The sequence below is a fragment of the Solanum pennellii genome, chromosome 4, assembly GCF_001406875.1.
Source record: "Solanum pennellii chromosome 4, SPENNV200".
Taxonomy (NCBI): domain Eukaryota; kingdom Viridiplantae; phylum Streptophyta; class Magnoliopsida; order Solanales; family Solanaceae; genus Solanum; species Solanum pennellii.
In genome coordinates this window covers 4219130-4242773 of record NC_028640.1, presented here as the reverse complement: position 1 = coordinate 4242773, position 23644 = coordinate 4219130, and the positions used below count along the sequence as shown (strand labels likewise).

General features: G+C 30.9%; 2 protein-coding genes across 5 annotated transcripts; one reads left to right on the top strand and one right to left on the bottom strand.

Annotated features, from left to right (window-relative positions):
- The first annotated feature begins 8673 nt into the window (after positions 1–8673).
- On the top strand, positions 8674–13991 carry LOC107015899 (peptidyl-prolyl cis-trans isomerase FKBP20-1). Of its 2 annotated transcripts, none has more exons than XM_015216328.2 (6): positions 8674–8830; positions 11025–11158; positions 12557–12690; positions 12767–12846; positions 13470–13562; positions 13662–13991. In XM_015216328.2, the coding sequence occupies exons 2-6, from the start codon at positions 11050–11052 to the stop codon at positions 13804–13806; spliced, it is 561 nt and encodes a 186-aa protein (XP_015071814.1). In that variant the 5' UTR covers positions 8674–8830; positions 11025–11049; the 3' UTR covers positions 13807–13991. The 2 variants fall into 2 exon arrangements, with proteins under 2 accessions (XP_015071814.1, XP_015071815.1); XM_015216329.2 differs by having other exon boundaries at positions 8678–8830; positions 11029–11158.
- An 819-nt stretch (positions 13992–14810) lies between these two features.
- LOC107018270 (probable E3 ubiquitin-protein ligase RHC2A) lies at positions 14811–19595 on the bottom strand. Of its 3 annotated transcripts, XM_027916382.1 has the most exons (3): positions 17885–19595; positions 15416–15539; positions 14811–15341 (listed from the first exon to the last, which is right to left on the bottom strand). In XM_027916382.1, the coding sequence occupies exon 1, from the start codon at positions 19241–19243 to the stop codon at positions 18056–18058; it is 1188 nt and encodes a 395-aa protein (XP_027772183.1). In that variant the 5' UTR covers positions 19244–19595; the 3' UTR covers positions 14811–15341; positions 15416–15539; positions 17885–18055. The 3 variants fall into 3 exon arrangements, with proteins under 3 accessions (XP_027772183.1, XP_015074190.1, XP_027772184.1); XM_015218704.2 differs by having other exon boundaries at positions 14811–15539; XM_027916383.1 differs by lacking the exons at positions 14811–15341; positions 15416–15539 and adding an exon at positions 16278–16608.
- Positions 19596–23644: the final 4049 nt, after the last annotated feature.

Sequence of the window (23644 nt, the reverse complement as noted above, 5' to 3'; positions counted from 1 at the left end):
TCTTCTTCCCATCAATACTCCCTTTAACCCTATTTAATGACCCCATATTCCTTATCTTTTTTTTTTTGAATTTTTAAAAGAAATTTATTTATGTTATTTGTTAAAAATTTAATTTATTTATGTTAATGTTGTTAAGGAAGAAAAAACTTATTGATGTCATTTTTTTTTAATTTTGATTTTATACAATTATTTTTCAGATAACTTTTAGCAATTTTTGGCTGGAATTTTAATATCAAACTTATAACGAAACACATAAATATAAACTTTTTGAAAGTTCAGTAACATATTTGAACCTTTTTTGATATATATCATCTATGAAGTATGAATAGTAAAATTCAATATCAATTGAACTAGAGAATAAATATTTCTTTTATGAAAATTAATTAAGATATTAACAAATTAGAAAAAAATAGTTAATTGATTATCTATTATTTTTTAATTTTTATGGGAATTTGATTCATCACTTCATAATTCATCCCATTCCCTAATTTTCTTTACTTTATCCTCAATTTTTATTTTTATTTATTATAAAGACACTAGATGATTTTAACTAACACTCAATTACATACAATAGAGTAAAAAGGATGAAAATGATATGACAACTTTTAACAAGATTTCGTTGAGTCTACGTACTCGAAACAAGAGTTGTGAGAACTTTACACTACAAAAAACAAAAGATACGATATATCGATCCAAGTTACAATCCTCTTTTAAAATCACAACCTAACGAATAATTAAATTCATATTTACGCTGTGTCAAGCTAATAATTTTTTGGTATTTTTTATAATAAAAATAATTTTTTATAGCTAAAATCATCTCTGAAGTATGATCTAAACTTAAAGTATATTCTTGTGTTATATAAGTGAACAAAAAACATATTTGAGCTATCCAAAAAGTTGCAAGATTGATCCTTCCGTTTTTTTTTAAATCACGCCACCAACAAAAAATTAAATGTGTCAATCTGAATGAATATATGTACACATGGTTAAGGTAGTCTAAGTTAAGTGATTTTTTTTTAGAAATTGAGGATTTAAATCATATTCAGACAAAATATATTCAAAATTTCTAAATATTCTTGTAAAAATATGGCCAAATACTACTCCAACTTTAATTTTTCGAATACAATAATTCTTTATTTTATTTTCATAACTAAACGCCTATGTAATTTCACTAAATTTTCAATATTTCTGTACATTGTATAAAATGTGAATTGTATTGTATATAAAGTACATGCGCCCTAAATATTTTACTAAAGAAAATCTCTAAATAGTTGGACGTAGTACTTTTAAAATAATTTTTTTCATAATCTTTCTAATATTGGAACCTTTCGTATAAATATTTCAAAATGTATGTATTGTTACAATAAATTTAATTGATCATACAAACATATAAACTGACATCATAAAAAATTTAAATCTCGAGAATGGTAGATTCATTTTCTATCCATTCCTTATTCTTTTTAGGAAACTTTGATCTTCTCGTCGTGGCAAGACATGATCAAATTATTTTTTATTGATACAATTAAACAAAAATAAATTGAAGGATAATTCTTGTTATTTTTGTATAGTATAAAGATTTTTTTGCTCATTTAAATAATATAAAAATTTACATTAGATTTGATTATAATTAAAAAATAATTTTAGTCAATAACTCTAAAACAAATTTTTTTTACCTTACCTATAAAACAAATTAGATTGGTTAAGTGAAAGTTCATTGTTTTGGGGAAAGTAAATTTCTTAATTTGAATAAAAAGAAAAACACTATGAAAGTTTTTATTTTTTTAAGAAAGATTTCTATGCTATCATATGGGAAGTCGATTTTTCCAGAACCATATTGAAACAGACAGATCAATTTTTTTATAAAATTATAAAAAATGTTTCGAATAATACAAAGACTGATGACTCATTGACACCAATTAAATTTGGAATATCTTCACGAGTCATTATTAGTGAAGACTTGCTAAAGCTATCTTAATTTGGATTTGATTTTCTAAAAAATCATATGGTTAAGAAGATATTAATTAATAATACATAATTAATTAAACTATGGGAGAACTTATTCATTATTTTATGCATAGGTTTTAGCAATCGATTTCTTATTAGAATAATATACAAATTTCTTAATAGCATATAAGTTGCAAATCAACTATTATATCAATTTCATATATATAAAAAAAAGATACTAACAAACATAATACAACATGTTTTCTTTAAAAACATTGAATCATATAACTTGTTTCGTGACTTATTTTTTAAGTATGACTAACGTCTTATCAAATGCGCTATTTAATATTTTTATAACGTGGCTATCTGTAGACGGTAGATAATATTATATCAATTTTTAAAAATATATATATAAAATATTTACGTTTAATAAAGAGTATGAGTTCATGGACTTCATTTTTAGTGTATAAGTTAATTATTTCTCATATATTGATGCATAAGAGCATTAGGTTTTGAAAAAGTTTTTTGGTAGATAAATAACTAAGACTAATTAGGATAAAATATGTAAACAAATAATCATCTCTTTCTTGATATATAAAAGTGAATCTATTTTTTTTTTCTGAAATAGTGAACAAATAAAATTAAATGAAAAAACTAATTAACGTCTATGATATTTGTTGTTATATAGCTCATAATTATAATTTTTTATAAAATAATTAATCGTCAAATAAAATTATTCATCAATTTTTATTATTTAGCAACACGAGTTGTTGGTCACTATTTCCTCTTCTTTTTTCTTTCATTTTTTCTTTCTTGGTGAGAAAATGAGATGTGACTTTTGATAAATTACCTAGTTATAAGAAAATTATGGGAAATGAGCAAATAAAACTATAGCCTAAAATGGAAAGTTGATTTTAATTGAGCACATGCAACTCTCAATTCTTATTTATGTTTTATGCATTGTATTAATTAAAGACTTTGTGGTCAATGTATTAAAATCACCCCAACATGAATGGACTATGATGGGGGGCCAATTTTGCAATAAATATAGTTTGCTTTATTGACTAAACATTTACTATTTCTTCCATCAAAGAAAAGTTCTATTTTTATTTGAAAAATATATATCTTTTTATTTTTTATTTAATATTCGATTTCTATCGATATGCTTATTTTTTATTATACATCGAGTGTATACCAATAATGATAATATATTATGATTGGATAGGTGAAATTTTTTCTTTAGCCAACTAAGTTAAAAATTGGAAGTAAAATCCATGAGTCACTCTCTACTGTTACTAGACCTGTTTGTTCACATTGACAATGCCTTGTGGGTTCTATTTATCTTTAGCTTCTTGATTTCAAAATATACCAAAATATATTAGTTTACGCGCATATAATATGTTATCTTAATTGAAAAAAATATATATGCAAATATAGTATCTGATTGTTGATAGTATATATGTGTGGTCAATCGTATATATATGTTTGCGATGTTTACGTTTTAAAAATAGAGGTTGAATGGTATGTGTAGTCAATTATGTGTATATGTATGAGTGCGCAGTAATAACTAGGATTTTAGATATACAAATACATATATATATCTATAAATATAAGTATGTTATGAAATTATATATCTTTGATGTATTGTGTGGATCAAAATCGCTAGGTCGAACAAGTGTATCCTTTGTATATATAATGGATTGTTGTGGTTAGTGTGTAACATCCTTCATAAATGAGTTGGTGGGCTATTATTTGAGCCATGGCCCATTAAGTTGCTTTTTGTTAGACAAAAGGTGTTGGATGTGAGTCACCAAGTTGATTGGGTCCAAAATGATATTGATTATTAATTGCCTAATTACCTTATTGTAAAGCCTCCTAGACTAAATATGTATTGGTTCCCTTTCAATGGAAAAATTAGTAAACTAGTCAAAATAAATAACATATTTCGTAAAAATATCCATACTTTACAAATATTAGCAATAATGTCAAAAATGTCATTATTTTAGAAAATTTATGTGTCCCAATTTTCTTCCTATTTTATCTCTCTTTTTCAATTAATTCTATATATTCTTTTTTTTAAAAAAAAAAATCATTCTCTCTCATATTTATCTTTTCAAATTGTTAATTCTCTCTCCCATTTAATTTTTTTTTTCTCTCATGGTTATCTTTTCTGATTTTCCTCCAACATTCAAGTTGCAAATATTTTTTTGCCATATATTTTGGTTGTTTTTTAATACGAAATTGAATCAACCAGAATCTCTTTGATTAAGGTATCTCTAATCTTTATCCTATTTTCAGATTTCTTTTCTAATTTTATTTTTATTTAAATCTTAAAAAAATGTTGTTTATATTTTTCAATTTCCGTTATGATTTACTCTCCAATGGCTGAATCCAAGAGGCTTACTAGAGGTATTCATCTTAATCAACCAATTTCTGGTGATTTTTCATCCTTTAATTTATTTATTACTTAACAAATAGTGTATAATGTATGATCCGCTGCTAAAATGAGGGAAGAAAGAGGGTAAGAACATTTACAAGACTCATTGGTGTGCAAAACCTTCCTCAAATTCAGAACGCAAATGTAGAATCTTTGTCTACTCGTGAGGATCTTGAAAAAGACGACGAAGATCGGATAGTTGTCGAACAATTTTCTATTAGTTTGTTTTGTATTTATAGTTCTTTTTTAGAATTTGGTATGCTTTCTTAATTTGTATTCAAATCACTATGTATACTATCAATATTTGTATTTATTAAAAATTTCATGTTGCATGGTTTATGAATCTTGTATTTGTCCCTAATTTGTATTCATCCAAATGTATGTCAACTAGTTATGTATTTTATTTATAAGAAGAACAACTTTCTATTAGTTTATTTGTATTCGAATACAAATACAAATAATAGACATATTGGAATGAATACGACTTAGAAAAGGAAACAAGATTTTGAAAAGAAAAATAAATACACAGTGAAAAATATATACGAATACAAATGTATTTCTTAAATAGCTACATTTTATTTGACATACATATTGGAATGAATACAAACTAATAAAGGTATGTCAACTGAATTTGACATTTTTTTCTAATTTGTATTTATTCTAAAGGTATGTCAACTAGTTATGTATTTTATTTAAGAATGAGTACACCAAATATTCAATTATTTCTTTTCAATTTTATATTTCATTCACTTTTTCATCATACTAATTTTTTGTATTTTATATATTATTATACAAAATTCTAAATAAAAACTAGAATAAATAGAAATACAAATAAAATACATATTGAAATGAATACATACAGGATTTTTGAAGAAAAAAATAACTATATAGGGAAAAAATATATGAAAATACAAATATATTTATTAAATGACTATATAGATAAATTTGGCATACCTATTGGAATGAATACAAACTAATTAAAAACTATAACAAATATAAATAGAATATATTGTGGAATGAATATAATTTTAAAAAGGTCAAAATTCTGGAGAAAAAAAAATCAAAATTTAAATTTTATTTGAAAATGTAACTGATGAGAAAATTAAGGATGCTTGCCTTTTTTTGAAATATTCCCCCCTTAATTTTCTCCTTTTTGTTATTAAGTAATTATATTCTTTAAATAAAAATAAATAATAAAAACATAAATATGATACATAACAAACTAAAATGACATTTTTACTAAATATTGAAATTGTTGCTAATGGGTCCTCTTAAATGCTAAAATATTGACATTTTGAAAAATTTCCTTTCTTCAATTGGCCTATGACATTTGGTCTTTTTTTTATTGGGATTTCTTTGATATTTAGTATTTTTATTGGGACTCGACTAAGTGAAATTTAATATTTCTTGTGAGGCTCTCATGAAGTGAATGAAGGAAAGTTCTTTAAACTTTCGAGTGAGCATACACTTACTATAAATCACTTTGATTTGTAGGCAGACGGATTAAATCATTTACTTATAAAATATAGGGATATGCCACGTTTGGGGAGGGGGGTATAGAGCTTCTTAATAAAAGTGATCTTATATTCGGATTCGAACTTAAGACACCTAATTAAGAATAAATAAATAGTTATCATTATATTACAACTCTTGTTGATCATTTGGAACTTATTCATAATTGTTTTTAGACGGATGAATGACTTCCAATACTTTTACAAAGAATAATTAAAAAAATGTGGGACAAAATTTAAAAAATACCATGTTTAAGATATTATAGTTGACAAATAAATACTATTTTTTTCTCCAAGACAAATAAATAATTTCCATCTTGAAATTTCAAAAAATAGGTCAAATAGGGCAGAAACACTCATATCGAATTGTTTTTTACTTTCAAAGCTCGAGGGATGGTCCAAACTTAAGAATAGAAGGATCTTATCCCTCCATAACAAATATTGGTGATTCTTAAAGCGAATATTACACGATTAAGTCAACACAATTATAAATTTAGTTAATTATTATTTGCGATCAACATTCAGTGATAAATACATGGATTTTGAGTTTATATAATCCACACGTTTGTATAATTTGAATTTGTTTAAATTTTGTATAATATAGTTTGTATAAATGTGTAAAGTTCAGTTTGTGTTTGTATAACTTTGTAATTTTGAGTGTATGCAAAAATATCTCAATTATACAAATGTACACGCAGATTATACTAACCCTCGAATTGTACAGATTGAGACAAGTTAAATTGTAGTTACAACCCGAAAATATGCAAACTATAACTATGAAACATAATTAAGTTTATTATAGTAGATATTTGGGAAAATTTCCTTTTTTAAAAAAATAAATCTATACAATAGTAATTTGGGAAAATTACATGGGATGGCAAATATCCCTATGTAATTAGTTAATAAGGGTATAGTTTAATTTATTTACGGTCAGTAAATACAGTTTTAATTTTTTTGCCATAATTAATGGGACCCACTACCTTTTTGTATACTGGATAAAAATAGTCATCAAAGATTTTTACATAATTTTATTCAAAATCAAATTTATCTCTCATATTCTCATTCCATATCTTTTCCTAAAATTACTGTACCCTTCTAATTTGAATTTCCATTGGAAAAATTTTGACCTTCATGTTCTTCCACTTTTCGCAGGTAACCGCCAAATTCATGGCTTTCAATATTTTTCTTCTTGATTCCTTCTACAACAATTGTATATGTAGTATGATTGTTAGTTTTTTCATATTTTTTTTAATTTTTTTTTATTACTTATCATATTACAAGTCTTTCAAAATCAGAATGGATGATTTATCTCCATCTATGAGGATTACGAGAGGTATGTCATTGCATGTCAATGTTGTTGATAATCCACCTTCGTTTCGATTGGTTTAACTCAGGATTTTGGGGTCAATATAGAGTCTATGGCAAAACATAAACAAGTTTAAGTTGAACAATCCATTGAAGAATTGAGATCCATGAAAAAAAATATCCCCATGGCAATTCATAAAGTCATCAACAACGCGAAATCTAGCGGCATTAAGATTGTTGAAGGTGGAAGTAAGAGAAAAGCCATAAACATTGATTCAGAGGAGATTGAATCTGCCTCATCAAAATTGGACAAATCTGAAGAATATCGGGAACATCAGGTAGTGTAATTTATATACAAATTACAAAGTTATGTATATACTGGGTCATATATTAAGGTAATATATACAAAGTATTATGAAACAGTTCTTAATTGTATATTCCATTAGTTGTATATCAATTACTAAAGTTAGGTATATAGTGGGTTGTATATTAATGTAACATATACAAAGTCTTATGAGGCAATATCTATTTGTATACAATTATTTAATTTCGTATAAATTTTTTTTGTTAAATTCACTCTATAATACATATACAAAATTATAATACATTATACAAATTCGTCGTTATATACAAAAAATTACGGACCTTAATAAAATATTGTATATATAAACGTTGCACACTCAAATGTAGAAACAGATTTCAAGCTTATTATATATACAATTAACAAATGATTATTATACAATCAGTTTAATCTTTAATATATTTTTTTTAAAAAAAACATGAAATTTTAGATGCACATATATAACTGTAATATATATACCAAAATTATTGTACATTCTACAAATTTCTATATATATATAAAAGAAAAAATAGAAACATAATAAATATTGTATACAAATAGATTACCTCAAAAAAATTAAAAAATACATATTATGATGGTCATATACAGTTTAAAACACAAAATCAGTTACACACAAATATTGTATAAAAATTATATACAATTTCTCAAATATATACAATATAATCAATACACACACACACACACGCACGCGCACGCACGCACAGACGCACACACGCACACATGTCTGAGTGTTTCATAGATTTATCTAAAAAAATTGAGAAAATATTTGATTTTGAATTGGTATTTATCTTTCTATAGCTTTAGAATTTTTTTTAGAAAAATATTTGATTTTTAATATTTTACTTAAATCATGGGATTATGTGATTTATTGTTACCATCTTTTGTGCTATTGTTACCATTTATTGAAAAAATAATTTTTTGTATAAATTTAATTAAAAAAAATGTTTTATACAAATTTCGAGTCACCTAACAAACTAAACTATACTCATAGAATGTAATTATGTAAACTATACCCACAAAATGTAATTTCATAAAATCCGTTTACCATATATAAAATTTTTCCCTTTAATTTTACCTTGTTTGGCAATATTGTGAGTTGGGCCTATGGATTTCAAGCCCATATTCCTCTTTTAGCTTGTTTGCGTTTACATCAAGCAATTGGATTCCAATTTGGGATCCGAATTCCGATTGATTTTGCCGTCCAATTTCAGATGACACCGGAGTAACTTCCCTCTGCCGTTTAATTTTTTTAATCTCCGGCGAAATTGAACTGTAAGTTATCTCTTTTTGTCTTCTGAGAAGAAAAACCTAACATTTTTTTTGCATTATATTGTTAATGGTAGAATACAAATTGTTAATTTGACTGCAAGGTTTTTGCACTGTGAATTGAATTACGTGGTGTAGTCTAAGTTCAATTTGGCTCAAATTGTAGCTACTTTTACTTGCGAATTCATTTGAACCTAGTAAAAGTTTACCAAATTGTAACAGATAGTAGGTCGAATCTCATAATTTTAGAAATACAATGAGTTCAGTGCTAAGTATTTTAAAGGTTGAACTCATAAAGTTTGAATATTGGATTCGTTTGTGTCTATGTTTACATGTGAACTTGCAGTGCCAACTTTTGCTTCTGACAGTGTTCTAATCTGCTTTTTTTTTAAAAAATTTTTTTTGAAGGAATAACCAATTTTCAATCCCCTGTTGACTGTTAGAGATTTGATGGTTGGTTTCTCTGTAAAAAGATAAATATTTTTGGCATGTCAATGTTAGATGTAGATCAGAATGCATATGAACGAGTCATATAACCGAATTCAACCAGTTGGGGGATTGTGGCGTAGTAGTATTAGATAGTACTTATTAGGTGTATTATTCGTACTTTGTAGAAATGAGGTTATTAGGATACATTTTGTGCAAGTCACTTGATAGCTCAAACAACGACGTGTATAGTTCTCAAATTATGTTTCAACTTTTCAACAAAGAAAGGCCTATGGCAGAGTTTCCATGTATCAAAGTAGAGGCTTTAGATCTGTGTAATTATCTCTAGGTTTACTTGTTGAAGAAGAACCGTCCTTGAGAGTGGACAGAGAGCTGCCAAAAAACCTTTCTACGAAAGCCGCCTCTATGTGCCAAAATGGGGCAACTTAAGGCAGCACTCTTCTAAAAGGAATGTTATGATATAAAATGGGCTGATCATCCGGGGCAACAAGGCACATGAACTCTCCTGGAGTCGGCATATTATTGGCTGCAAACGAGAGAGAATTCCAAAAGAAAAGAGAACGAAATTTCAGTTTCTCCATTGACTTGCGTAAAAGATTATTCAATATAATTAGCTGTCAGTAGTGATAAATCCTATTTATTTTGATTATATATTAATCATATAAACATTCCCAGCTGTGAACTCCCACTCGTCTTCACTTATATGGCTAGCTGTGAAGTGGGGGTCAGATTGTGGGATGTATGGGTGAGAAGGGGTCCACGTGATTGCATCAAAAGCTAGGTATTTGAGTGGAGAAGGGTAGAGGGCGGGGCTCATTACCCAGTTAATTTCGAATTGTGCATCATTGTCTCTCTGGAATTTGTCGGTTACCCAACAAGGAGTCCATGTGACTGCATGGAACTTGTACACATTGAGAATTTATCCGCGGTCTGTTGCTAGGATTGTGAGTTTCTTTGGAGGTCAGAAAGAATGATCTAAAATGAAAAATTCAAACAAAAAAGGAAAAAGAAGTCTCATTACTGAACTTCAATGTTATAATTTTTTTTGATGACCGTGGTGTCTGGGCCAACTTTCACGCACCTCAACTAATTCCACGTTATAACTATTAAAAGGGGAAAAGTTAAAAAATGCTGAAAGAAATAATTATTGGTCGAACTAGTAGTCTAGTTCTTATAGGCTTGGCAAGAGAAATATGGAAACTTTGCAGTTCAAAAGTTCCAGCCATGCCCATTAATCGTACATAAAGTATTACGGAACTCTCTCTTTTGCCCTACCATTCTTCATTATGCTGGTCTAGTTTCTTTTTGATGATTTAAAGCTGGTTCAGTTTTAGGACATTTGCATATTTAGTGAAAATACGTCTTTGATGTATAATGTGCCCCAAGACCTAGCTCGAGTGACAAAAGGTGGAGGATTTGTGGCTTAGGTCGCAAGTTCAAGCCCCACACTATGCAAAACGAAGCTTGTTATTTAAGTGGAGTAGGGTAGAGGGGTGTGGGCCCATTATCCGCCGAGTTAGAAGGCTGTGATTGGTCCAAAAGGGCGGGTCAAAGACGGATTTTTCGGTTATCAAAAAAAAAAATTTCTCCCATAATGCAGTTTACCCGAACAAAACTATTGTTCTTTAACTATTTCCTTCTCATAACATTCCCATTCATTTCCTTCCCCTTTTTGTGTGGTTTATGCAGTTAGTTGCTTATATAATGTGAATAACATCCTTTGCTGATGACTTGACTCGATGTTCTTTACCAGCCAGGTTGCTGAAAAGTTGTATAACATGGGTGATGCAATTGATTTAACTGGAGATGGAGGTGTTATGAAAAAAATTGTGCAACGATCCAAACCTGATGCTATTGCTCCCTCAGAGAGTCTTCCTCTTGTTGATGGTATGGGTCACAAAGCTTGCTTTTGACATTTTACATAAAATGTCTACTTTCTTTCTGTTTTGTGTTGTCCGTCTATGTTGTATTCACTTTTCTCATTTACTTTTCGGCACATCTCTTATAACAGTTAACTTGTATGGTTATAAGGATAACACTTGAATGCATAATGAGCCTTTACCGTGTAACTATATCTCTCATGCCATTACATCCTTCACCCATGCTGTTTGAGACTGTAAATACATGTTGTGTCTTCCTTCATTGGTATGCTCAATAATCACTCTCTCAAACATTGTTTTAAATAATCCAACCTCTACAATCATAGAACCTTAAGAGAACAAGATGTGTATACCATTACTTCATGGGTGTACAGATGTCAATTCTTTGCAAGGGGAAAGTGTTGTAGTTACTGCCCCTTTGCAAGGCATGGGTGCTCCTTGTAACATCAAAGAGGAAAGCAAAACATATTGCTTAACTTGTTGGGGTAAATAGAGAAAGTATAGCTATTCAAGATCTGGGATATGCTGATGTTGAAAAGCAAATAGGCCTTCTTTCTTCTAAAACTTGGAGGTTAAAATACTTTAAGAACGTAGTTTATGGCAAAGAAAGAAAAATTCAGAGACTTAATTGGATAAAAAGAGGTGTAAAGATCTGAATTTTGAAGCAATAATTCCTCAAAAGTCATTGTTAGTACATTCAATGCAGTTACTGCTATAAATTAGGCCTCAATTGGGAGCTCCAGCTATTCTACTTCCATCGTCATGAAGTCCATCGGATAATTCAAAATCCGTAATAGTATACCATCCCTAATTTGAGAGTGATCATTATTAGATTTTGACAAGCGTATCTGTTTGAGAAAAGTTGTGTTTGAGACAAACTCATAATCTGAGGTCTTTTTTTACCTGAAGAAGTCTTGAAGTGTTCTCTTCCACTTGTGAACTGGAAATTACATGTTTATATACATAAGCTTATAAATTTTGTTACTCCTTAATGCTTGTGATGACATAATAGACACCGACCAATATTTTGTATTAGAAAACCAAGTAATTTTGTCCCTGGATTGACCTATGCACTACTAGTGCAGTCTCAGTGCCTGCACAAGAGCTCAAGTATAATGGAAGATGCTTTTTGTTTAAGAAATAATCACAATCATGTGAAATTCTCCTCTGGCAACATATAAAGAAAAAGTAATTTAAGCTAAGAACTCTGTTTTGTGATCCCCATATTGAAAATGACCATTTTGTCCGTACCATCTGTCTTGTTTCAGCTATCTCATCTTCAAAATCACATTTTCTCAGTTCCTAAATAGCGCATATTTCTTTTTAGTAGTACTGGAAATAGCTACATCTTAGTCAAGATTCGGCATATTAATCTTTTCTTTTTGTTTTTTTGGTAACAAAACAGTTCATTATGAAGGCACTCTTGCTGATACTGGTGAAGTATTTGATACTACCCGTGAAGACAATACAATTTTCTCCTTTGAGATAGGCACTGGTTCTGTTATTAAGGCTTGGGATGTTGCACTGAGGACCATGAAGGTCGATATCTTTAACTTGCGGTGGTTGTACATTGAGTTTAAATTAGTGCTCAACTTTTTATAATTTGATCTTCCAGGTTGGTGAAGTAGCTGTAATTACCTGCAAGCCAGAGTATGCCTATGGAAGTGCTGGGTCCCCACCCGATATCCCCCCTGAGTAAGTTAACCCTGTAAATCTTTTTTACATCCAGCAAGCGTCTCTTGGCATAAAATAGCTGATAGTACCCTCAGGTGCGATTGACACCGAACATAGATATGTTTATGCAAACCATTAAAACGAACATACATTAAACTACAATTCGTAATTTTGGGAGTATGATGAGCTTAGTTTTTAGAACATAAGTTAAAACCATTAAGTTCAAATCTTGGATTTGTCTCCATTATGAGGTTTAAACTGAAGAGGAGAATTCGTGCTCATTCTCGGCTTCTCCTAATCCCAACATTCGTACGTGTATTAAGAAAGGGGAGAAAAAACAACAATGTTTCTATATTAGGAAAATGATCAGGGATCCACTTTGAACCGTGCAAAATAAAGCCCCTCTACTAAATAGCGGGAGCCTAGGGTTCTGCAGATTGACTTCACCTTACCTGGGCACCCTTTTTAGCATTTCAATCTCATCTAGTCACTAAGACCAACTTCCGTGTCATTCCAGCACTCCTAGCATGTTAAAGCAACATGACGTTGATTGGTAGCAAGACAGACGATCAATGTTTCGAGCTGGGTGGGATGGTGTTCTTTGTGGTAATCTAATTGTTTGAGTTTGAAACATCTTAATACAGGGCAACCCTTGTTTTCGAAGTTGAGCTGGTGGCTTGTAGACCACGTAAAGGTTCTAGTGTCAGCAGTGCTTCAGATGAAAGGGCTAGGCTGGAGTAAGTGATCTCTCTCTTTCTGTTAGCTCGAAAAACATGGTTTTATTCTCTGTAAGAAGCAACTAAATGGAATTTCGACCAAACAATTGTCGGCAACAGGGAACTAAAGAAGCAAAGAGAAACGGCAGCTGCAGCTAAGGAGGAAGAGAAGAAGAAGAGAGAAGAAGCTAAGGCCGCAGCAGCTGCTCGTATCCAAGCCAAGCTTGAAGCAAAGAAAGGAAAAGGTAAGGGCAAAGCTAAGTAAAAATCGCTACGCATTTATAATATATTTACATACTATATACTAGTAGCATATACTCAGACGTATAGAAATACCTGATGGTGTTAAATATGCTAAACTCGTATGCTTTTTTGCTTGATATTTCTAAGCTTTCATATCGTTATAAGTTACCATTATGATAGCCAAAATGGTTGGAATGGGTTACCTCATTTTAACGGTCAAAGACATTCCCTTTGTTTTCTTATCATCTTATACAGAATCATTGGAAGATAGTACTTTCCGAATTAATCAGACTCTAATAATAACTCTAATAATAATATTGGGCCATCAATTGGGAAACCATGTACAAAAAAATAAGAGTAATTGTAATTTTATTGAAAAAAGGCAATGGACGAAACTGTGTTCCAAAGTACAAAGTTGATAAATATATGAATAATTATCATTCTGTCATGAAATTAGAGTAAGCTTTTCGTATTATTCATTGAAACAAAAAGAGTGGTGGTCCAAAAATATTAATTTAAGATGCCAAAATTTAGCCACTTATTCTTGGGAATGTTTACTAAGAAGAGACAAATCCCATGATTTAAGGGCCCCTTAATTTCCATTTAATTAGCAAAAACAAGCTGTAAGAATCCGAAAGAAAACTAAATTTGTTGTCATCACATGACACGTTCTCAAAACTTTTTGATATGATTTGTCATTCCATAGATGTTTAATTTATGCTCTTAATAATAACAGAGATTATATAAACCAAAATGAAGTTTATAATGTCCAAAAGATCTTTTATTTCTCACAAGAGTTTATTCACCAAATTATATAAATAACAATATGATTAGAAAGTCAAGTTTTTTTAATTTTTATGTGGAATGTTAGATTCATGTCACCTAAGCAAAAATTTGAAGAGTCTTTCATCATTTATATGCCATTTTACAACATCATTAATCAACTAACCACTTTTTAGTTTATAATGAACAACTCTCGTATGGGGAGATGGGAATTATATTATAAAAATTCAAAATACAAAAAAGTGAACGCAAACATATCAATTTTTTTTGATGTCCACTATATAACATATAAGTAATTTTAACCATAGACGCAATGTAAATTTTCAATAAAGGAGAGTCGAATGAATTCCCTAACGTCCCTTAGCTTCGCCCATGGTTGATATCAAGTCAATTGAAGTCGACTAGATGAATCTTCACGAGTCACAACTTATCGATATTTGCCTATATGAACCTTTTCCCACCCAAATGCCATAGTTGAGCTAAATTCTCACCGAAAATAGCTCCAATGCTAGCTTATTTCTCAAACATAACATACTCAAACGCCACGCGATGCAGTTGATAATGGCGTATATACGCAAGATTTGCACCCAATCGTCCTCTTCCATATCAAGAAAACGAAACAACAATGTAGAAAACATCCAACGACGACTTTTGAGTCTTACAGGAGATATAAAATCAAATGCTCAACGACATCCGGCCTTACGCTTCCCTTTCTTTTATCAGAATTCTGGTCATCTCTGTCCTTTAGCAAAGAGCCTCAAATGATCTCCACTACTATAATTTGATTGTATACAATTAACCAAAGGTCCACCACAGCTCATGACAATCTCATAGAAAAATGAACAAACCTGAGTGTGTATTAGGACAATAGAGGCCACATATAATTGAGCTAAGCAGACAGCAGGCTAGCAGGTCCCTCAGAATATGGAAAGATCCAGTTGCAGAAACCTTTCTGATTAGATCATTCATTACCTGTCATCACAAACTATTAAACAACACCACCATGCTCAATGGAATCACTTTAAAAAACAAATATTGTATCAATCACTTGAAACAAGAACTAATTCTTATTCTTAGCAGATAGGTAATGCACCAAAACATACTCACTGCCCCACCACAACACTTCTCCGTAGAATATCTATCACCTCCCACCAACAACGTGTATCAGGTAAGACCGTTCAATAAAGTCTGAGACATCATCATCGTGGTGAACCGACTTTATTGATCACTACGCCACACTCTCAAAGTGTGTGCCCCACTAGACTAATAGGTCCCCCCATCCTAATAAATCACTAAAGTGCTCTATAAACCAGCCTCTTTTCTTTTCTTAACCAAGAAGATTTGTCCCCAACACATGGCTTCTTCTCAGAGGTTCTTCAATGTCATCTTAACAGTATTCATTCCACCATTAGAAACTTTCTTTTTATTTATCACCAGAGTACAATTTACAACCCCACTCAGCCTAGATGACCCCATATGCTATACAGGTCCAATTTTAGAATCTTAAAAGAGCTTGCTGAGGTTCTCAAACTATAACTTTAAACACAATCCAACTAGTGGTCCAAAGAACTCATTAGGCTGTTGTCAAATAGCCATGTATTCTTCTGTATGTTTCATTCAAAAGAGACAGATCCACTTGATGGCCAAATGAAAGGTGTAGATGTCCCAAAAATCCCAGTTTCTTGTCATAACATGGCATAGTGCAGACTGTTAACACGAATGACAATCACATAAGCATTTAACTCACTAATGGAAGAGCCAAACACGTTTGGTTCAGTATACAAGCACACGTTACACACCAGGAATAAGACGAAAACATCAATTAATAGCCGGACAATCTGCTAGATAAGCGATAACAAATAGTACAAGATTTAGAGCCTTAGAGGCAGTCTGTTCGCAACAAAACAGAATGTCTTTCGGAAGCCTCATTTCTGCCAAAAGATGTATCATACGGCTAAGAATCCACTTCACATCGAGTTCATAACTAATCAAAGCAGCTGATGGTCCACGTCTAGCCATACATGAAACCTACCATTTCCACCTTAAGAAATTGAACAAAGGAGAACGTGAACAATCACTCATATTATAAACTATATTATAGGAAATGGAGAGATCACGGAGTTTAGCTATACCCTGTCATTACAAATTAGTTTTCTGCCAGCATCCCAAATGGGATCACTTTACAGAACAGCAACCAACATATCCAGCGTAGTCCCACAAAGTGGGGTCTAAAGAGAGTATAGCGCACACAGACCTTACCACTACCTTAGGGGTAGAGAAGCTGTTTCCAATAGACCCTTAGCTCAAGAAAAAACACTTCAAAGCAATATAGAGAAAGAAATAACGGAAATGATAATCACACCAGACTATTATAGGTCCCATCCTATTAAACGTTGCTAGGGCGCTTTCAACTTAGCCTCTTTTCTCTTTCTCAAAGTATTCTAATTGATACCCAGCTCCACTTATAATTCATATCCAGGAAGATTGAGCTAGAAACACTCCTCTGGCCTGAAGAAGTTTCCTCATTGAATACACGTCTACAAAGTCTGCCAAGAAGGCTAGAGCTACATCAGCATGCATTTCACCACTGAAAGGCACTTTTTTTTTTATCAACAGATGGATTCTTATGTAACACCTATCAAAAAGTTCCCACTTTGCACAAGATTTAACCCCCCTGGGCCATAGGCTCATTTTATCAATCAAAATCACTTTAACTTATCGTTAACCTGTAACTTTCAAAAAGCAAATCAACATATCTATCAGTCGGTTAATTTATGTTACCATCAGACTCAAGAGTATACAATAACATGGCCTGCTATTTCGACCTCATTTCACCTTTCCATGCTGTAAGCCTGTAACTGATGCTTACAAGAGTTTATCACCTATGAGTCGACACCACTTTAAAAACTTCTCTCCTAAACCGAAACACCAAGAATACAACAGTTCAACATTTATCGTACTAATCATATGAACCACCAAAAACAATCAACAATAGTAATGACATCAAAATGTAGAGAACAAAGAGAATTCTGCTAAAAGGAACAACAACATACTATTTATAAGCTTCAATGACCAATTTGATTACATGATCAAAAGCAAGTCTCTTAACTATCAAGCCAAGACTAATTGCAGGGTCCCTATTGTGGGACGTACCTGAATTTCCAAGTAAAAAAGAAGCCATGATACAAGAAACTGAGAATTCATGTAAAGCTTCATTAGTTCCAATAGAATTATCGAACAAGCGGGGCTGAATTTAAAAGACACTACAGATAAAAGAATAAAAAGGAAGAATTACAATGCAGGGAGCCAATTCTTACACTAATATATTCCAATGTCATCCTCCCCTGCTATAGGATCTTCAATTCATTTGCATGAATATCATCTTAATAAATATCAAAAATAAATTCTTGCTTGCCATTGAAGAGCCAGCATTCACTTCCAGTGTATTTACAATGATGATAAACTTGTAGCGTCCACCGGTACTCAAGTTACCATCTTCTAACTCCATTATTAGCTTCGAAACCCCAGCCTCTGCGTCTTCTTGCTGTAGCAAGAAAGACAGATGACATTGAACTACTTCTGCTCTGATTTATCCTAGAATCTGAACTAGAGCTTGACCCTGATGAACCAATACCACCGAAACACGAAAACAAGTTGCCAAAAAACCTCCTAAAGCCACCACTTTGTCGCGATTCGCTTCCTCTAGAACCCCATGAAATCCTCCTTGGAACTCCATTATTGTTGTTATTATTGAAACCACCATCCATTTCAGTGAATACAACAGGAAGAGCTCTCTCCCCACCTCTCCTACCTAATCTCCCAACAGCAAATCCACCACCAGGTAATCTCCATATTGTCAATCCAACAGCTTCTTCCACCTCATTATTTGTTGCTACACTCTGCTCACTCTGTTCGCTTGGTGCTCTATTCGGATCGACAACATCCCGACTCTCTGAGGGCAATTCATGCCTACAAACTGGACACGAATTGCGCAACGAAAGCCATGGGAGTATGCAATCTGAATGGTATAAATGTTTACAGGGCATTTCGCGGGCCTCAGTGCCTAACTCAAATGCTTCTTTACAAACTGCACAACAAGATTCAGCAACAATATGAGAATGAATTATCTCAATTGTTGGCAATGACTCAATTGCAGCTTTTGAAGCTGGTGGATTCTCCATTCTTCCAATACCATTAGCTTCAATCTGCGCAAGCTGATCCAAAAGCCTATCGAAACCCGACCCGAGTAAAAACTCAGACATACTCGTAGGTAAAGGTCTCAAACCCGACCCGGTTCCATCATCATAATACAGTTCAAACCCCCCTCCTCCACCGCCTCCTCCACCTTCCCCTCCCGCACCACCTCCATTGGTAGAACCACGAAGGACTATCACAGGATTAAACGGCGACCGGTCACCAGTATTTCTCCTGTTCCTACGAACACCCGGACTTGACCCAGAACCATAACCCGAAGCTGGAGACTGATCCGTACTCCGCGCTGCCGTCTGCATCACCGCCGGAGGGAAACGCCGACGCCGTGACCCGGACAACGTGGATCGGGTCGGAGCCTCAATTTCTTCAACGAATCCCGTGTTACAATCAGGACAAGTAATCGATTCCTCGCTCCATACTCTGTAAAACCTATTGCATCTATAACACCAATACGTTGACGACATCGAGAAAAAAAATCTGAACTTGAAATCCAAAAGTCAATCAATACAAAATTCCCACAACCCCAGAAACGAATCTTCAAAACCCACTTTCAGATCCAAAAATTTCACCAAATCAACAACTCCCACAACCCCAAAAACAGATTCTTCACAACCCAGTTACAGATCCGAAGATTTCAACAAATTAACCTCAAAAAAGAGAACTTTAGATCAAAATCCACCAAGAAAAAGGCAAAAACTTTGACTTAGAAATGAAATTGTTTAGCAAAATTTGAAAATGAGGGAATATTTTAGGATAGGGAGAGAGAGAGTGGGGGAAAATGGAGAGATATGGAAGGAGAAAGAGTGGGGGAAGACAAATATAAGGAGAAGGGATATAGAGGCTATATTTTTGGGGGTGGAGGGTAAAATAGGAAAAATATGTACAAATAATGACTAGGAGTATGACGTGTAATTGAAGCTGGCATTTATTGACACGTGTTATTGGAGAAATGGTGTGTGGGAAATTTAATAGTAAAATTATCGTTTTATTTATTATTTTTAGTCTAAGAAAATCGATAATATATATTGTATTGATGTGATATGAACAAAGTGAAGGGTTGTATTCGATATTTTGTGTAACAAAAAGGTATCATCAACACTTAAATGTAAGTTTTATAAAATAGTGGTATGATCAATTTTGTTATATAGGACGAAGTGTTGGTTAGAGAAAATTGATCAAATGTTTAAAAGATATATAAGTGGAAAAAAATGAAAATGTTGAGATGAAAGTTTGGGCATATTAAGAGCGATAGCTTTAGGAATGAGGATATCGAATACAAAATGTGGATGACCTCTATCTCTATGACAGAGAAAATGAAGGAAGGGAGATTAAGACGGTTTGGACAGTGAAAATGAAAGGCGTGAAAGCTCCAGACCCCAGTAAGAAGGTGTGAAAAGGTTGGATATAGAGATCGAAAAGAGGCAAGAAAGATGTTGAACGAGTACTAGGAAAAGAACGTGATTAGGTAGGAATTAAGATATGACACATTTTCAACTTATCGAAAATACGTCCTTAAATAGAAGGACATAAAAGTTACATAAGAAAAAAATTAATAAATAATTGAAAATTATTTTATTACTTTTATGTCGATTGAATTTATTAATATATTCATGTAATCTTTAACTTTTCATAACTGATTTAAACTATAAATTTACTATGTTTAAGTGATCATATCTTTGGATAAATGCATATCATATTTTTCCTTTAATTTTGGGAAAATATACAAGTATCTCTTCAACCTATGCTCGAAATCTCAGAGACACACTTATACTATACTAACGTCGTATTATCCCTGAACTTATTTTATAAGTAATTTTCTATTCTTTTTCGATCTACGTGGCACTAGCTTGAAAAAAAAGTCAATCAGCGTTGGATCCACAAGATAGTGCCACGTAGGCAGAAAAAGGATAAAAAGTTATGGGAAAAGGGTCTGATATACCCCTCAACTTTGTCATTTGAAGCTGATATACCTCTCGTTATAAAACTGGCTCATATATGCCCTTACCGTTATACAAACGGCTCACATATACCCCTGCCGTTACAAAATGGCTCACATATACCCTTCATTTAACGGAAGTTAAAAGATTAGTTTTAAATTTATATTTATTACTTCTAATTTTTTTTAAAAAATTATTTAGGGGTATATATGATTCTTCTATCAAAGTTCAAGGTATATTTTAATTTTTTTCATACATAAATTATTTTTTGACTTCTTTTATCATAATTATTTGAGTTTCTTATTGTTATTTTGTTTTTTTCTTTTATTCCTTAGTTAAAAGAAAAAAAATAAACTATTTTTTTTGTGTGTATTGTAATTTAATTTCGTATTCGAAGAAAAAATTTGGTCATCTACAATAAGTTTTACAAGAATATTAGTGAAACATAAATAAATTTGATTATCAAAATGATAATTATAAATTAGTCATTGAAACAAAAAAAAAGTCAAAAAAAATATGTTGGAGGAGGATTAAATTTATTCATATGGAATTATATTTTTTAGAAAAAAATAATAAAATTTAGATTAAAATTAATTTTTTTTCATTTCTGTTAAAGAAAAAGGGTATATGTGAGCCATTTGTTTACAAGTAGGGGTATATATGAGCTACTTTCATAACAAGGGGTATATCAGCTCTAAATGACAAAGTTGAGGGATATATCAGACCCTTTTCCCAAAAGTTATTAATAAAATAAATTTAGGAGGTAATAGGACCTTAATATAGTATAAATATGTTTATAAAATTTTGAACATAGAATAAAGATAGTGATGCATTATCCCTTTAATTTTTTATGTAATACATTTTCACTCACAATATTTTTTGATTTGAAAATCAGAAAAAAGTTGCTTCTGTTCTGAGTGGATAATAACTTATGCAGTGATCGGCTTCTTTTTTTTTTCAGAAATCGTAGAACTTATTATTAAATTAAAACTCTGTATATTATTTTATTTTTATTTAATGCCTAAAGAGTAGCATTAAAAAGATTCTTTATAAGTAGGAATTTATATAGATTTAAGTGAGAATAAGAATATAAGATCTTTTTTAGAATTATCCAATTCTAGAATAGTCAATTTTAGATGGCGCTTTCATTTTTTTTTTTTTTCATGACTTTTTTCTTCTTCTTTTTTTTCACTAGATTTAAGATCACAAATTTAGGGGTTGATAGGATATATATATATAACTTTATTTGGTATACTTTTTTTTTATTTATGTATAGTGTCATGCATATATTAGTTGTATGTATTATATTGGAAAAATGTGTAAATACCTTTTCAACTTATGTTCGAAATTACAAAGACATATTTATACTATGTTAAGGTCCTATTACTTTCCTAAACTTATTTTATAAGTAATTTTCTACCCCTTTTCGGCCTACGTGACACTATTTTGAAAAAAAAAGTCAATCAGCATTGGACCCACAAGATAGTGTCACGTAGGCCGAAAAGGGATGGAAAATTATTAATAAAATAAGTTTAGGAGGTAATAAAACCTTAGTATAATATAGGTGTATCTCTGAAATATCGGGCATAGGTTGAGGGGTATTTGTGCATTATCTCTACTATATTTAATATTATGTTATGCGTTACTAATACATGAGAAATTATTGCAAAGAGATTTTAGTGCATGTATGAGCATATGGATAGACACAATTGTCCCTCAAAACCTTCTTCATATTCTTTCAACTATATTTTTACACTTTATTTGACTTTTAAAAAAAAATAATAATGCAATGTATGTTAAATAATTTCAATACAATTAATTAATACAAGCATAACTATATATATATATATATATATATATATATATATAATATGAACATTTTTCATGTTTTTATTAGTTAATAATCACGCGAGTTCAATATGTTAACTTTGTTTTACTCCTTTAATCATGATGTTGGTTGAGTTTTACAAACTTATTAAAAATACAACGTGTTTGAAATTTTACATTTACAAAATTTGAGTTGAAAATAATGAGTGTGACTATTTTATTTTGTAATATATGTATAGGTATATTATATAGCTTTTACTACCTTGTTATCTTAATGGGGAAGTTTGATTATTATTTTTTTTTTTTTGTATAAAGTAGGAAAGAAGTTTGAAAGCAACTACACATATATTAAGCAAATTATTAATTAATGGATTGATTTCATAGGCTACCTATATACAACTTTTTGCATATTAGATATCCTGAAATTAGTGATATCCAAATTAGTTGTGTGGTGATTAATAAAGGGAAACTTATGTGGATACGTAGTTATACTTTAAATTAACTTGTAGTTTAATTTTAGTTGTAATTATGTGTGCATTTTTTTTTCTTTTTTCTCTCACACCTTTTTCCTTGCTTATACTTATACAAATACAATTATATGAGAGATATAAAAATGCAATCGCCTTTCTCTATTCTTTGTTCTCTCTCACTTGCCTTTCGCATCTTTTTTCAGTCTCGCTCGTCAGATATACAAATATATGTGTATACCAGTTACATATATGCAATTACATATACATATACAATTCGACATATATACATATTCAATCGCATCTCTCCACTCTATGTCCTCTCCTCGCCTCTCTCCTCCCTCTAACATATAACTATGAATCGTAATTAGCAAACTATAACTGTACTAATTAAAGTAATTTTAGTGACTATTTATGAAAGTTCTCCATTAATAATAAATATGAATTACTATGTTATGATTAAATAATATATAGAGATTATTATGTTGTGATTTATAATTTATTTTGTTCAGTTTCATAATTAATTTTAGTCTGAATTTTTTTTGTTTTTATAGTAAGTGTTTTGTAAAATATATTTTATCAATACTAAAGCATCAATTTTTATGTAATTGAACTTTTAAAAAGTGTTTCTCTA

What these genes read in the sequence shown, in the direction of transcription:
- LOC107015899 (XM_015216328.2), top strand. Translation starts at nt 11,050, where the DNA reads ATGGGTGATGCAATTGATTTAACTGGAGATGGAGGTGTTATGAAAAAA. An exon ending in GAGTCTTCCTCTTGTTGATG is followed by an intron (nt 11,159 to 12,556) that starts GTATGGGTCACA and finishes GTAACAAAACAG; the next exon opens with TTCATTATGAAGGCACTCTT. An exon ending in CCACCCGATATCCCCCCTGA is followed by an intron (nt 12,847 to 13,469) that starts GTAAGTTAACCC and finishes ATCTTAATACAG; the next exon opens with GGCAACCCTTGTTTTCGAAG.
- LOC107018270 (XM_015218704.2), bottom strand. Translation starts at nt 19,243, where the DNA reads ATGTCGTCAACGTATTGGTGTTATAGATGCAATAGGTTTTACAGAGTA.